We start from the raw sequence: 16,803 nt of genomic DNA, 5'->3' as shown, positions 1-16,803 counted from the left end.
TTTTCCATCATCTACATAATTACTCTTTCTTTCATCCATCTTTACGTTAACTTTCTTCCCTCCCTCCACCTCTCCACCCAATTTCTTCCCTCCTTCCACCTCTCCACCCACTCCCCCGCCTCCATCTTTCCTCTCCACCGTGGCAGGGGTGGGTGTGGCGGTGGTGGAAGGGGTGGAGGTGGCGGAAATGGCTGTGGCGAGGGAAGTGTTACGTTTATCAAAGCTATTGTCGTAATCCCGGCTTTTTTGGTCCTCTTTGTGGAGCTGGGAGGAAGTGAAGTCGGCGTGGGTGTAGGTGTGGGTGTGGGTGTGGATGGGTGCAGTGTGGGTGGCTGGAGTGTTGATGGATGAGGTGTGGGTGTGCATGGGTGGAGTGTGGGTGTGGATGGATGTAGTGTAGCTGTGGGTGTGAATGGATGGAGTGTGGGTGTGGATGGATGTAGTGTAGGTGTGGGTGTCAATGGGTGGAGTGTGGGTGTGGGTGTGAATGCGTGGAGTAGTGGTGTGGGTGTGAGCGTAGATGAGTGCTGTGTGAGTGTAGGTGTGGGTGTTGGTGGTGTGTAGCTGGGAGGACATGAGGGTGGTGTGGGTGTGGGTATGGGTGTGTGGAGTGTGGATCTGAGTAGGTGGATCTGAGTAGGTGGAGTGTGAGATTTGCCAGGGTGAATTCTCGGTGTGGGTGTGGTTGGGTATGGAGTCTCCGGGGTGGGTGTAGGTGGGTATGGAGTGTGTGGTGTGGGTGGGTATAGAGTGTGCGGAGTGGGCGTGTGGATGGGTGCGGGTGTAGAGGGGTATGGGGTGATCGGGGTGGTGGCTATTAACACAGATGTGGCGCTGTGTCTGCTCAATAATGCCTCGGCCCCGCACCATCCACCTGGGGGAGAGGGACACACAGGTGAGAGGGGAAATCTAATTGCAGGCTTTTCCATTCTTACCTTCACATATTCCCCTCACTAAGAACAACCACCTATATTGAAATCTTACATCGATACTGGACTAACAACATTGAAATCCACAGTCAGGGGTGTATTTAACATATTCACCAAAAACACACTATCCCCGCAACAAATTCTTAAGTATTAACAAATCTGATTAAATATAGAACTTCTGACATAGAAATCTGTGCTCAGGGTCATAGGTATCGGGGAAAAAAGGGCCGGGGGAGATCGTGGGAATGACAGGTCCGGAACTTCTGAAATGTGCATATTCTGACAACGGTTGATACCATTATCGTCCTCCCGAAACAAAATACGTAGAGACGTGCGGCATAATCTATATGATCTTACACACTACAGGAGTGAAGAAAGTGAGGGTATATTTAATTAAATGATCTCTCTCTCTCTCTCAACAGGGTAGCCTGCCAGTACCACCAAATGAGAACACACCGACTACTTACACGTCGATCCCCCGCCACCCACCTGTAGAACGTACGCCTGACCACCATGTCGTCCTCCAGCACCACAATAAACCTCGCCCTTGGCCTGAGAATGAGAGCGGTGGTGAGGGCGGACTCAAGGAGGTGTGTGGCGTGCAGGCCGGCGCAGTCTGACCCTCGCTCACTACTCTCCAGCGGTACTCCGTGGCCGGCACACACCTGACGGAGGGCCACAGGGGTGCATTGGTTTAAGTAGTTGGTTGGCAAGCTGCAAGTAGCTGGCTTGATGGTATAGTATTCGCTTCATACTTTCGATGTCCTATCACTAGTTCAGTTCGAAATTAAGATATAAATATAAAAATAAATAAGTAAAATAAATCTATTTATCTATCTATATGTCTCCTGTATATATAGCTAAAAATACGCAGGTTCTTACTAACATATGGTGTGGTAACCTAATGATGCCAGCAGCCTGACCATGGCTGCTCCTGCAGTGCTGTTACACTAATAAGCCTAACTAAGACAGGAGTGAGGCTGAGAGGGAAGGTGAAAAACCATCTGTTCTTCATCTCTATCCCGCCAAGCATGGAATCCCTCGACGGGGAAAATTCACCATCTCCACATTAGTACAGTAGTGCCGCTGAGATCAGACTATTTTCAAACAACGAAGTGCTTACCAGACGCAGCTCTCGTGAGGGGAAGCTTGACACCACCAGTACGTCTGCTGCATCACCACCTGACGCTGCTCTTATCGACGTCAGCAGTCTGTAAGGCAAGGAGAAACCATCAACATTATCAGCATTATCATCGGTTATAGTCACCACCACCAGGAGTTGCATCATCTATCATCGTTGTTGTCGTCTGTGTGGCTATCATCATCACCATTATCACCACCACCACCACCATCGGTACTGTCATCTCAATCATTACTATCATCATTACCCTCGTCACTATAATCATATTTATCCCACAGAATGATAAGTAAATGGAGGTGTGCCTCATTTTTCCTGGCCACTTTTATGGTTTTCCCTTTTTTTTCCCATTCTTGGATCACACCCAGAATAATGATGATGATGATGATGATGATGATGATGATTCTCTTAACGTTGTGATTTCCATTTCCCTGTTAAGCACTGAACTCACTATACGCATGTAAGAGTAGGACTGGTGGTGATGATGATGATGATGATTACGATGACGATGATGATGATGATGATGACGATGATAATGATATTTTTATTAAACTTCGGGAAGATATCTCGCACTGAAGGGGTTAATGAAGGCTGCATGTAATATCACTGCTAAGCTGAACCAAGACATGACACTGCAAGAATAATATATAAAAACACGTCCTCTGGTTTAAAAAAAAAAAAAAAAAAAAAAACGCCACAGAAAAAATTTATTAAATTCCTCCGATAGATAAGCATTTGTAAAGACAGATACCGGTAGATAGATAGATAGATCGAGATAGTTACATGGATGGACGGATGGATGAACAGACATACAGACACAAATATAAACAAGGAGAGATAAACAGCAAGACAGTTCACAGATAGATAGAAAAATAGATAAAGATGTATATACTGACCTGTGCAGTGCTGTGGGTCGACTAGCCATAACCACCGTCACTACGTCCTCTAACTGCCCATCACTGACCTGTAATGGGGTCAAACAGGGCATTAGCCACATTACTATACCCCTTTTACTCTAACTTGACCTAGTATTGCCATTCTCCATCTTGAACGCCAAGTTGTAACACTGGAGTAACCCTAGATTGTGATGCTAGCCACGAAGAAGTGCTACGTTAATGAAGTGCAGCCAACTTCTTCCCACCACTTAGCTACGTGAAATAAACTGCAAAAAGTGTGTATGTATGTATGTATGTATGTAGGTAGGTAGGTAGGTAGGTAAGTAGGCAGCAGGGAGGTTAGAAAAGAGAGAAGGAGAAAGAGATGGAGAGGTAAAGAAAGGGAGGGAGGGAGTGAAGGAGAGAAAACTGAGGCTTGTTAAGGGTGGAAGAAGAAATATGTGATGAGATGGAGGTAGGTAGGTGGGTAGGTGGGCAACAACGTACGTAAGTAGGCATGTAGGTTCGTATATAAGGAGGAAGAGAGGAAGAGGAAGATATGTATGTATGTGTATGTATGTATGTATGAACTCATATGTGTGTGTGTGTGTGTGTGTGTGTGTGTGTGTGTGTGAAAGAGAGAGAGAGAGAGAGAGAGAGAGAGAGGTGAGGGGGAAGGCAGGTTTGGAGGCCTGAGAAGAAAGGGGTTAGGGAGAAAAGGAGGTAGGCAAGTAGGAAGGCAGGTAGGTAGAAAGGTAGGTAGGTAGGTGAGTAGGTAGAGAGGGAATGATGGAGGGACGGAGGGGCAGAAAGAGGGAGGAAGGGAAGGAAGATGGAAGGTAGGTAAGTAGGGAGGTAATTAAGTACAGTAGGTGGGTAAGTTTGTATTTGGGGATGGGGAGAGGAAGGTAAAGTAGGCAGATGGTAAGTAAGTAGGTACGTAAGTAGAGAAGGGGGTGAGAGGGCCCTGCATCCTCTCCTGTGCAATCCTTTTATTCTTGGCGATTTTAATGATGACCTCTGAGATGGAAGTAAACTTAGCCATATTATCAAAAACAACAGATTACCCCAAATAAATGATAAACCAACTAGGGTAACACCTACTGCAGCCACTCTGCTCAATGTAACTATAACTAATAAACCAGACATCAAAATCTCACATGACGTAGTACTTCATATCATTACAGATCATGACCTAATTACCGTCAAGGTGGATGTAAGCAAACCTAAACGCACACCTGTTACAAGATCTTTTCGTCACCTTGGCAACTATTATAGTGATGTCCCTTGCTCCTGTTTACTTCAGCAATGTGGTACTTTAAATCAGATTCTTTTTACTGATGACGTAAATGTGCACGTAAACATACTAACACTGACTGTCTAAACACTTGTACACCATTAGTTACGAAAAATCTCACTAAACCTTTCGCTCCGAGGTTTAACGATGAAAAACGCCAAGCCATTATGAACAGAAATAACATTCCAACACAGCAAATAACCGATAGATATAACACTGAACTGCAACAGCAGTATAAGACCGAAAAGAAAAAATGTAAAGGTCCTTATTAGTCAGTCAAAGGCCGAACATTGTCATAATCAGTTAACAGTTGTAATGGTGATCGTGTTGCTGCTTGGAAGGTCACCAGGGATATTGTTCCTGGAAAAAATAAAAAAAATCAATAATCACAATTTTGAAAACGGAGACGAGAAAGCAGAAGAGTTTAATACATTTTTCGCAAATGTTGGTAAGTCTACATCTGACAGGACACAACAAAACCTTCATAACAATCAATTTCTCTCGTCTTTATCAAGCGTTACAGAAGATGAATACTTTAGACCTCAGCCCATGGACACCAATACGATCATCCTAACTACAGAAAGTCTCAAGGAAACTAGCTCATATGGCTCTGATGGCATATCACTTAGCTTCATCAAAGTTGCACTTTACGTCATCACGTTTTACTTAACTTTTATCATTAACACCTCTGTCATAACTGGTATATTTCCCACGAAATGGAAACGCGCGTTGGTTGTCCCCCTATTCAAGACTGGTGATATCAATATTGTTAGTAATTATAGCCCATCTCATACAGTATTACTAACAGTTTCTAAAATATTAAGAATAGATAGTTGCTAATCAACTATTAAACTTCTTACAATGAGACTTTCATCTAGCAGTCAGCATGGTTTTCGATCAAAGCTTTCTGCTGAGACTGCTGTTACTGTTATAAATGATGAAATATAATGACAATATGGACCCTAACAAAATATCTCTGTTCACCTTGTCCGACCTTTCTAAAGCTTTTGACAATGTCAGCCATGGCATCCTCATTGATAAATGTGCCAAGGTAAAAATCGATTCGTTTTGGATTAACAGCTACATTAGTAACAGAACTCAGTGTGATCGAATAAATGGTGTCGTATCTACAAAGCAGAGTGTAACTTACGGGGCCCCACAAGGTTCCATTATAGGTCCAATTTTATTCGGTATGTGTGAATGATATATCAAACTATTTACGTGGCTGTGTATTAGTCCAATATGCTGATGATACACAATTCCTTCATACCGGTAATATAAATAATCTGGAGGATCATATCACTAACAATGAGGAAACTCTTGAAAAAGCTAATCAGTATATTCTTAGGAATGGTCTCATGCTTAACCTCTCCCCCCCCAAAAAAAAAATCAATAACGCAAATAAAACTCAGTGTATTTTCATTGGAAATCGGCAACTCCTATCACGTATACCAGCCAATACAACTGTAAAATTTGCTTCCCTCCAACTTTTCACCCTTATTTCTTTCCTCCCTATCTCCCTATACAGTATATCCCCTTTCCCCTATTCTTTCCTACCCTCCCCCACTAGTCAAGTTAAAAATTTAGGCTTTTATATAGATACGTATATGAACTTTGATATACATGTTGATCAAATAAAAAAGTTATGAGGGCATTGATGTAAATAAATCATTTAAGTGACAATTTCCAGAAACAAACTCGTATAATCATAATTCAGTCTCTTGCGATAAGCTTGAATAATTTCATCTATCCATGTTTACTTCTCAGTTGTGACGAGATTAAAACTAAAATATGATGTTAGTCACGAAGAAGTGCTATGGAAAGCATGTACAGACGTATTATCGTTTCCTGACCCTGAGTTATATTAAATGAACTTCAAAAAGACGAAAAAATGGGCAAAAAAAAAAAAAAAAAAAAAAAAATAGTGCAAGCCGTAGAGTCTGTGTGGTCTATGTATTTATGTAACCTTCGTAGATACCTGTCCCGCCTCCCCCCTCCCCCCGTCTCTCTGCTTCCCTTCCCTCCCTCCTCTCCGCTCCCCTACTTCCATTCACTGAACTTTACTCCCTCCTTCCCTCCCTTTCCTTGCCTCCCTCCCTCCTCCCCTCCTTTCCTCTCTTCATTTTCCTTTTCCTTCCCTTCGTCCTTCACTTCTCCCTCCCTCCCTCCATCTCCTTATTACCTTCCTTTCTCTCTATCTCCCTTCTTTCCCTCCATCTTTTCACCCTTATTTCTTTCCTCCCTATCTCCCCCTATAATGTATATCCACTTTCCCCTCTTCATTCCTACCCTCCCCCATTCCCTCCCCTCTCTTCTTTCTCTCCCATTTACCTTCTTTCCCTCCTTCCCTTCCATTCCTTCTTTCTCCTTTCCTTCATTCCCCTCCTCTCCCTCTCTTTTCCCATCCTTTATTAACCTACCACATCTCTCTCTCTCTCTCTCTCTTTCTCTCTCTCTCTCTCTAGTTTTTACCTACCTTATGTAACCTTTCCTCCCTCCCTCCCTCCTTATGTCGTGAGAAGAAAGGAGGGAGTGGGGAGGATGGATGGAGGGAGGGAGGGTGGGAAGAAAGGTGGAGAGCAGAGAGGGGGGGGAAAGGGCGGAAGGGAGGGGAAGGAGGAAAGGTGTGTGTGTGTGTGTGTGTGTGTGTGTGTGTGTGTGTGTGTGTGTGTGTGTGTGAGAGAGAGAGAGAGAGAGAGAGAGAGAGAGAGAGAGAGAGATGACACAACCCTAAATCAGTGTTCCAACCTTACCATCATGTACTTCCCGCTGCATAAGGCTCTCCGCAACCCTCTACAACCTCCGAAGTAAATACAGTTCTTTCACTTTCGACAGCATTCTCGTGGGGTTAGAATGCTCCCTAACACCGCGTCCTTAGCGATTTATTTTTTGGGTATGGGCGTTAATATCTTTTTTTACGTTATTTATGCAATGTATGGCGATATTGGATGGATTTATATAACACAAATAACGACAGTAAGGTGTAATAACCAAAATGAATCGCTTAGGAAAAGGTGTTAGGGAACTTCCTTAACCGATTTTCCAACTAGCTTATTTCAAGTAGCTCTGGGGCAGAAAAGGACAAGGCTACGGCTCTGTATCTTTACCGCAGCACTTCTTCGTGACTAGCATCATACTCTAGTGATAATCTACTGGATCTGCACTCCGAGGCTGAGATGGCAATTTTAGGCCAACTTAAAATGAACAGACTATTGCTACCTCCAGAATATTATCTTCACTACTGGGGGGATTTTTCCGAACTGGAGGGGCCTTCATTACCTCTCTCTCTCTCTCTCTCTCTCTCTGGCACTAGTTTTCCTATTCAGTCAATCAATCAATCTCTCTCTCTCTCTCTCTGGGTTGCATAAAATCGTCTAATGATGGCCAACAGAATGCTAAAGTTGTCCCAACCATTCAAGGGTTTGTGATGACAGTATTCTCTCAGGTTCCTATGACTCATTCTTATGTGGGAAAAAATCGTCTGGCATCACCTAGAAGAGAAATGTAGAGTTATTCCGACCACGAGAGGGTTAATGTAAATAAACTCCGGATGGGAAAAAAGGAATAAGTAAAGCATAAAAATAAATACAAGAAAATAAATAAAAGTAAAAATATATACAAGAAAAATAAATAAAACAAAAATCATGAAAAAAATTACTTAAAAAAAAAAACGACAAAATGAAGTGAAAAAAATCCGTCATACGTTCCAAGGGCCAAAAGCCTCCCTGACGATGACGGTTTTTCTGCTCATGTTACTGCCAGACGATTTTGTTCAGCTCAGGAGGGGATGCTTGGAGTGAAGGGGTCAGCCTAACTTATGAGGGAAATTTTGTGGGAACGGCGAAATTAGCTCTGAAAATGAACATGCTTTTCATATAATAATAATAATAATAATAATAATAATAACAATAATAATAATAACAACAATAATAATAATAATAATAATAATAATAATAATAATACAGTAATAATAATAATAATTCTAGTCGTAGCTGTACCGTTTATGTTATTTATTTATTTATTCGGGAATTTAAGTTATGGAAAAAAGTATATTAGCTGAAAGAAAGAGAGAGAGAGAGGGGGGGGGGGAGGGAGTCACGGGAGGGAAGGAGGCAAGGGGTGAGAGAATTGAAAAGGGGGCAACCCAAATTACAGGCTGAGGTGAAGGGGGAGGGGAGGGGGAGGGGAGGGGGCTTTTGTGGAGGGAGGGAGGGAGAGGAAAATGGAGATGGGGAGGGCAGGAAGGGGTGAGAGGAAGAGAGGGATAGAGAAAGAGATGGAGGAAAAGAATAGGAGAGAGAGAGAGAGGGAGAGAGAGAGAGAGAGAGAGAGAGAGAGAGAGAGAGAGAGAGAGAGAGAGAGAGGAAGTGCCAGAGCTAAGGAGTGTAAGAAAGAGGAAGGGAAGGGCAGCAGCAGTGGGACATAAGATAGGCTACAAGAGAGAAAAAGGGAGAAGAATGAAAAAAAAATGAGAGAAGAAGAAAAGAGAAGCTTCATATCAGCACATACAAAGAAACACACACCCTTTCGTAGATTTTCAGATTTCCGACGCCATTTGCTGAAGACTTACATATAATCACAAAGAGGACGAAGGTGTATAGGTAAGGCTCTGTTTTTTGAAGGTCATTTATAGAACAGCTGTGAGGATTAGGTTTGGTTAGCCTGCCTGCCAAGTTACTGCTATTGTCCTCCTCCGCAGTCCACCATTCCTCTTTCCAGTGATAAGGAAGATGTGGATTTTTTTTTTTTAATGTTCTTTTTTTACAGGAATAAAATGAGGCAGCGAATATACTAGCGCCATTACGTGAACACAGCTCCCTCCAGCATCACATGCCATTTACACAGTGTATTCAGCACAGATTTGATAACTAAACACGCTGTGCTCTCACCAGGTGTCTTTAATAACTCTCAACAACTGGGTGTTTACTACACTTTCACCCTCTTGGTTTTAAATAATAATAATACTAATAATACTACTACTACTAATAATAATAATACGACAGTATAACTACAGCTGTAAATCCTTTCCGTTAGCTTCTTCGTGACTAACATAATATTCTAGTGTTAATGTGCTGTTACAACTCAGCAATAAAGATGGAAAAATGACAATTTTTGGTCAAGTTAAAGGAGTCTGTAAGTGCAAATTTTTCCGTCCATGTCAAGTGTTACCTTTTGTTTTGGTTGCCATGGTGACCGATGTTGTGATGGCGGACATGCACACCAGTCGCCATACCCGTCAAATTCAGCGCACAGCTCTGCCCTCGCCGCCCACTGTTGCACGCCTACGCCAGCGATGGGCGAGGCTGGGTGGTGAGGGGCTATTCCACACCAGGACTGGGCTGCGGGCGTAGGGTGGGAGAGAGGGAAAGGGTTTAGTTAAGTACCACCCAAAGAGACGTTTTCAGATTCTTGAATGAGTTCACCTGGGAAAATATCGGTGACATTCTAAAGCGGTACATTGTGGGTGACCTTCATCATTGAGGTTTGTAAAGTTTACTTAGTTTGTCTCCGACTCTGAGCACGGATGTGATTGTCCTAAGTACAGAATTACACTCCTTCACATGTTCTCTCGCACATACTGTACTTCACACCTTCACAAGTCATTACCTCGGCACCAATCCCCACCGTCCACACTGAATGCATGCTAAGTCGTTAACTCTATCCCTAGAGTCGGACATACATAAATAAATATATAAATAGATAAAACTAAATTTAAGGTGCATATTTCACCTATTCTCACCTGGCACTTTGGGTAGACGCAGCTCCAGCAGGATCCTCTGTTTGGGCCTCACCACCGTCCACCCCCCACCGGCCTCCACCACCCTCCCCCCTCCACCCCCACTCACGCCCACACTCGCCCAGACCCGCCCAGCCGCGCCCGAGTCCGCCCAAGGCACGGCCAAGCCGAACGTCCGAAGGTAGGAGGCCAGACTGGGGGACAGACGGACTACCTAGGGATGGCGATGTAAATGGTTTAAATGGTTAGAAAATCAGACAGATAGAAAGATAGAAAGATAGAGACAGACAGACAGACAAAGGCATAAGTTTGGATGGAGGCAGAGATAGGCAGAAAGAGAGAGAGAGAGAGAGAGAGAGAGAGAGACTGTCCGAAGGTAGGAGGCCACGCTGGGTGGGAAACGGACTACCTGGGGTTGGGGATGTAAACAGATATATAGACAGACAGACAGATAATCATTTCAAATCCTTAATACTACTGGCATAATTACAAGCATTATAACTGGCATTCATGTTCATAATATTAATACCACGACCTGAACCTTTAATTATGCTGGTTTCTTCTATTTCCACAAACCTGCTGACCATTCACATAACTAGCTATTAAAAACAAATTATTATTATCACCATTATTATTATTATTATTATTATAATCATTATTATATTATTTACTTACGCACTAAGCTACACTTTTCTATACATTTTCAACCCCCTCAGCGAGATAGCAATGAGAAGTATCCTGCCGAGTGATGATGTGATACAGGCTGTTATTCCACTGATATATCTAGTTAATATTTATTCACGCACCTATCTTCGCCGTTGTTTATTGGATAACCTATTTAATATCAATACACAGACTTATCTTAATTTCCATACCCACTATTAATCCCCTCACCGATCCAGCAAAGAGCAGTATCCTCTGGGGCGGTATGGATGCGATGAAGGCTGCCAGAGGTGCGGCGGTAGCAATGGCGGGGTGGCGGTAAAGGCGTGTGGCGGCGCCGGTGGAAGGATGGATCACTGCTACACTCACTACACCCTCGCCTGCCTCGCTTGTGTTGTGCACTACCACCTGGGGGAAGAAGAAGATGATGATGATGATGATGATGATGATAATGATGATGGTGGTGGTGGTGGTGGTGGTGGTGAAAAAGGACTGCATGCCTTTAACTTTTCACTGCAACACTAACTACACCCTCGCCTGCCTCACTTGTAGTATTGGTAGTAGAAGAAGGATGTGTTACTAGAGACAATACAGAACACTGAAACAGGACAACGTCCTTCACTGTCACTGACGGTCTGCCATTAGGCGCTAACCAGGAAAAAAAAAAAGAAGTTTTAAACCAGCGCTGTGTATGAAGGGTTTAACATTCTTGCCACGTACTGATAACACCTGCTGAATAAGAGCGTCTGCAATCAGTTTGAATGAAGCATGTAAGTTTGAATAAGGTATATTGGGTTCTTGATAATATATGGGATCAGTAACAAAATTTTTTAACAATTATTACAATAACTCGGAGGGTAGCAGAAGGCTACTGCCGAACTGAACACTGGGTATTGTGTTAAGAGGGCATGGTGATAGTGGAAATACCCGAGTTCAATTCAAAGAGGGCACAACCAAGTTACTACGGTTACTTGTAGATCTACTGGTTCTGCTGCAACTATTTTACTAAGAAGAATATTGGGTAAAACTTTATCACGCGGGAGCAAGAATTCCACCTGTCTTCTTACATTTTCACATTCTTAAGGAAAGAAGTTTCAGTACGATATGCAATAGAGATAAATATTTGTTGGTTTTGGACTACAAAACGTATATAGAACAACAACTTCTACCGTACGTATTTTTGTGTATTTTACGAACGGGACGCTTGCGGCAGCACTTGAACTCACGATATCGTCAACCTTACCTAACTTAACCTAACTAGAAGGCGACGCCCTATGGCTTTAACATCTAGGACCGCCACTAAACCTAACGCTGGAAACCCTCAGCTCCTACCAGACCAAAACTTCTAAACTAACCTATCCTAATCAACCTGTGAAAGACGCATTTGAGCAGGAAATTAGGAAGACCTGCGTCAGTGTGGTAAAGTATCAACGAAATTTTTATAATCAAGTACTTTATAGAGGATAACACCCCAGCCTGATTCGATCCTTCAATGAAACAACCATCCGACTTAGCGCCAAACATGCTATCCAGTGACTTACAAACATTTAAGTCACTACACATTCACCATTACCTTATTTGAAAACAAGCTCTCTCCACTGGATGACTTACAAGCATGTCGCGCGGCCGTGATTACACGTATTTACAACTACAACTACGGTACCGTCTTAACCGGACCTACCAATTGTGAGTACCATCAGCATCTGCCGCCTCTAAAACAAATACCACTACAATTATCAATCTAACTGGTGGTAGGCTACTCCCTCTTTCTCCCCTAAATAATAAACATGGAAAATAAAACCACAACTAAACACACACACACACACACACACACACACACAATTAAAAGTAAGGTGGATTCCTTAAACAAAACGTCAATACAAAAAACTCTTCGGGGTCGAGGACTGACCGGCACTCCCTGAACGAAGGCTACTGTGGCGTCTCCCAGCATCTCCACCAGCAGGACTATGTGGTCATGGGGCTGGGGGCCTCCTAGGATACGCCTCGCCATGCGTCTCACTTCTGCACATGGGTCATGAATGGAGAGAAATCATCACCACCACCATCAACAACTGACATGGGAGCACTGTGTGACAAGGATGTTAAGTCAAATTCAGATTAACTTCAAAGCTGTGCTGACAGTACTGCTTGTCCTTAAGATGCCTGCGAGAGTACGAGCTGATGCTGTGCGCAGGATTTTTATAATACTAGCATAAGAGTTATAGATTACATGATTACAAACAGGGAGGCCAAAAAGCGTCCCCCCCTTACCTATGCCACTGTTAACCACGTCCACCACTTCCACTCCCCAGCAAGTGAAAAGCAATCTTATCAATAATTTCTTGGGTTTTAACAAGAGTTGGGTATATGGAAAAATAAACAGTTAGGAGAGATTGTTGATTAAATTCATCATAACCACCATCACATAACCCATTCAGACCTGAAGGTCTTCCTGCAGAATAAAATATATAGTAGGGTACAAGTGGATCTTGGATATATCTTGTTACCATCCTTAGAAATAATGTAAATATTGACACATCAAAATAATTATTCTGCAGCATATATATCAATCCACATATGTCTTGTACTCCATTGATATTTAATCATAAGGGTAAATTTCCTTTATACTTTCCTATAATATGAACCATTTCAGTGAAAAATCTCCACAAAATAAACTTAGTCACTCTCCATATACTGTAGATTCTCTCTCTCTCTCTCTCTCTCTCTCCTAAACCATTTCAGTCTGACAACGTATTTTTACTTTATCCTCGTTATCTTCAGGTGATATGATTAAATTCATTAAAATCTCGTGCCGACTGGGTTAATGAAGATTAACCGCCCCAGGAAAAAAAAATAATAATAAGTTTAAACAGGCCAGGGGTTGCAAGAAAAGCCATCAGATGTGTCCCCCTCCGAACATAAACGTAACAGTCTTTTCTCCGAGACCCTCAAATGTCATCATACTGACCCTCCTTCTCTCTCTCCGGGGGGGTGTTGGCGAAGGTGTTTGGGCAGGGGGGACTGTCCACCTCCAGTACAGAGCGCCCCCTGTAGTCTCGCGCTGCACCCCTGACTTGGGACCTGGGGGGGGGGAGGGTTGGAGTAATAGGTGATGATGACTAAAATGATGGCTGATGATGCGTATTAGGTGAAGTTGCTGTGGAATCCAGTCTCAACTACAACCGTAATTTTCTGAAACTCTTGACTCCCTTGCAATTATGATACGTAAAAGTTCATTTATTTCGCTTGTAATCGCCGTATATTTATTCGTGACAAGCACAGCCCCCTTGGTCGTTCCTGCCCTATGTCCAGAGATCGGCTTCGCTTCGCCTGCTAAGTACTTCGGGCGGTGGTCACCATAGGCCCTTGACCATAGGTATCTCATTGCTCATACTCGAATAACGACCGAATCCCCAAAGTGACGGTGGTATCGCATCCTTTCGGCCTTACTCATCATTGCAGCTTGGTGTTGCTCCAACTATTCCACACCACCCCTAATTATGCATCCACAGCATACCAACAGCAAATTATTTAAAAACAGTTTCAGAATTGATGGCCGGTGAGGGCGCCCATCATCCACCCACTCAGTGTAGTGGTACAGTACTCTATTTCGAGGTGGCTCTACATTAAGTGGCAAGCCCAATGATATCCTACGAACCAGGAAATCAGTTAATACGTTGGGTGGTAACTTTATAACCAACCAACATGTGTTCCCTACGTGTCAACAAGCGATTTAGCGGAGGGCTAGTGCCCCTTCCCGGAAAATAACTAATGATACAAACAAGAAGCCTTGGACCAGGAAGGACAAATGGGTGACGACCTAGGACAGGACAAAGGACATGGTTCGGATTGCAACATCGAATGTAAGGGGTGCGAATAATAAGGCGAAAGAAAGAGAGAGTGTCTTGAGTGTGCAAAAGTGGATATATGTAGATTAACGGAGACTAAATGAAGAGGTGAGAGTGTACGAGAGTGGGAGTATGCATGGATTATAAGCGAGAGAGTAGATGAACATGAGAGGGCAAAAGAGGGTGTATGCATTGTTGTGTGCAAGAGATGGAAGAAGAATATAAGAGAGTATGGATCATTTGGATCAAGGCCTGTGTGGGTAAGACTAAGAGTGGGAAAAAAAACATGGGCGATTGTGTGTGTGTGTGTGTGTGTGTGTTCTTACCTAATTGTATCTTTACAGGAATGAGTCAAGCTCGTATTGTCCCGTGTCTTAGACCATATTTATCGTCTATCTATCTATCTATATACCTAGGCTGCTTCTCCCAAGGAAAGGAAGGTAGCCGAGACAGGACGACTCACTCTCCATTTACTCATCCATTCAAACACATTCATTCGCATCTTAGCCCAAAAGGGGAGAACGGACAGATCCTCACCGCATCACACCGCACAAGGGTCAACTGCGCAATGCAATCAGTGACATCCGCAGCAGGGCCCGACAGCAGAACTGGTTTACCCCTGCCACATCATAACAGACCCATCCCCTTACCCGCACCTGACCTGACTAGCTGATCAGACCAAATGCGGGAGAATATCCCCTCAGGGCTGCGTCATCACTTATTCATTTACAATTTCTCTCCATTTATTTCTGTCACGCACAGCCACTCTTCCTTGCTCAACAGACATCCCTCTCGCATCCAGCACTCTCTTCACACTGTCCATCCATCCTATTCGTGGTCTCCCTCTCAGCCTTACACCTCTCACATCAGATCTAGTTATCTTTTTCACCAATCGTTCATTATCCATTCTCTCCATATGCCCAAACCATTGCAACACCCTCTGCTCAACTCTACCAGCCATCTCCCGAACAACTCCAGTTCTCCTTCGCACTTCATCATTTCGCACTCGATCCATACGCGTCACTCCACACATACTCCTCAGACATCTCATCTCCATTACATTCAAACTTTTCCTCTCTGCTACACCCACATTCCATGTTTCAGCCCCATATAATGCAGTTGGTACCACAACACCCTCATACAGCCTTCTCTTTACATCCATTCTAAGCAAACGACATTTAAACACTTTTTTCATTCCTCCCAGCACCTTTCCTACTTCATTTATTCTAAGCTTCACTTCTGCATCTATTCTTCCATCCACAGCAACATGTGACCCTAGATATTTAAAACAATCTACCTCCTCAAGCAACTCACCATTCAAAACTATATTCATCCCCCCTACCATTTATCAACCTCGTACACTTCATCACTTTACTCTTATTCTCATTTACTTTCAATTTCCTCCTTTCACACACCCTTCCAAACTCCTCTACCAACTGTCTCAATCTCTCCTCTGAATCAGTCACCAGTGCAGTATCATCTGCAAACAGCAGCTGCTTCAGATTCCACTCTCCTCCATCAACATTTACCAGACTCAGACCACCTAAAACTCTTGCATTCACCTCCCTTACAACACCATCCATGTAAATATTAAACAACCAAGGCGACATCACACATCCCTGTCGCAGCCCCACTCTCACGTGGAAACCAATCACTCACAGCATTTCCCACTCTTACACACGCTCTACTATTTACATAAAACTTTTCACCCCTTTTAGTAACCTACCATCAAGTCCATACAATCTTAAAACAGTCCACAAAGCCTCCCTATCAATTCTATCATACGCTTTCTCTAAATCCATAAATGCCCAAAACACATCCTTGCCTTTTGCTAAATACTTTTCACACACTTGTCTCACAGCAAACACCTGATCAACGCATCCCCTCCCTCTCCTAAAGCCACACTGCTCATCACTAATCACTCCCTCTGTACCCTCTCTAACTCTCATAATTAACACTCTACCATACACTTTACCTACAACACTCAACAGACTTATGCCCCTAAAACTTGTACATTCATACTTATCACCCTTGCCTTTATACAACGGGACCACACAAGCACTTGCCCAGTCAATTGGCACCATACCTTTCTCAAAGCACACATTCAACAATCTTACTAACCAGTCAACAATAGTCACTCCACCACCCTTCAGGCATTCCACAGCACACCCATCCATACCTGCAGCTTTCCCTGTTTTCATATCCTTTACTGCCTTCTCCACTTCTTCCTTTGTGATCAAAGAATCATTCAACTCTCCCAACACATTTATTCCTTGCACCCTTCCATCCGCCATAATCTCAGCCACCCTTTCCTCC

At 43.3% G+C, this 16,803-nt stretch overlaps 1 protein-coding gene across 1 annotated transcript in view; it reads right to left on the bottom strand.

Moving 5' to 3' along the window:
* The window catches only part of LOC145403385 (uncharacterized), a 37,207-nt gene that overhangs the window by 10,193 nt on the left and 10,211 nt on the right, over nt 1–16,803 (bottom strand). Inside the window, exons 2-11 of the mRNA XM_080275168.1 lie at nt 13,608–13,720; nt 12,549–12,661; nt 10,871–11,047; nt 9,980–10,190; nt 9,409–9,578; nt 2,964–3,031; nt 2,053–2,140; nt 1,419–1,594; nt 575–874; nt 120–400 (exon numbers count right to left, since the gene is read on the bottom strand). Coding sequence (XP_080131294.1) covers nt 120–400; nt 575–874; nt 1,419–1,594; nt 2,053–2,140; nt 2,964–3,031; nt 9,409–9,578; nt 9,980–10,190; nt 10,871–11,047; nt 12,549–12,661; nt 13,608–13,720 — 1,697 coding nt within the window. The remainder of the gene's footprint in view (nt 1–119; nt 401–574; nt 875–1,418; nt 1,595–2,052; nt 2,141–2,963; nt 3,032–9,408; nt 9,579–9,979; nt 10,191–10,870; nt 11,048–12,548; nt 12,662–13,607; nt 13,721–16,803) is intronic.

The sequence above is a fragment of the Coenobita brevimanus genome, chromosome 60 (assembly GCF_032717465.1).
Source record: "Coenobita brevimanus isolate Jiangsu-jjx chromosome 60, ASM3271746v2, whole genome shotgun sequence".
NCBI classification, from domain to species: Eukaryota; Metazoa; Arthropoda; class Malacostraca; order Decapoda; family Coenobitidae; genus Coenobita; species Coenobita brevimanus.
The sequence above is the reverse complement of the archived record's forward strand: the minus strand, read 5'-3'. Positions and strand labels throughout refer to the sequence as shown.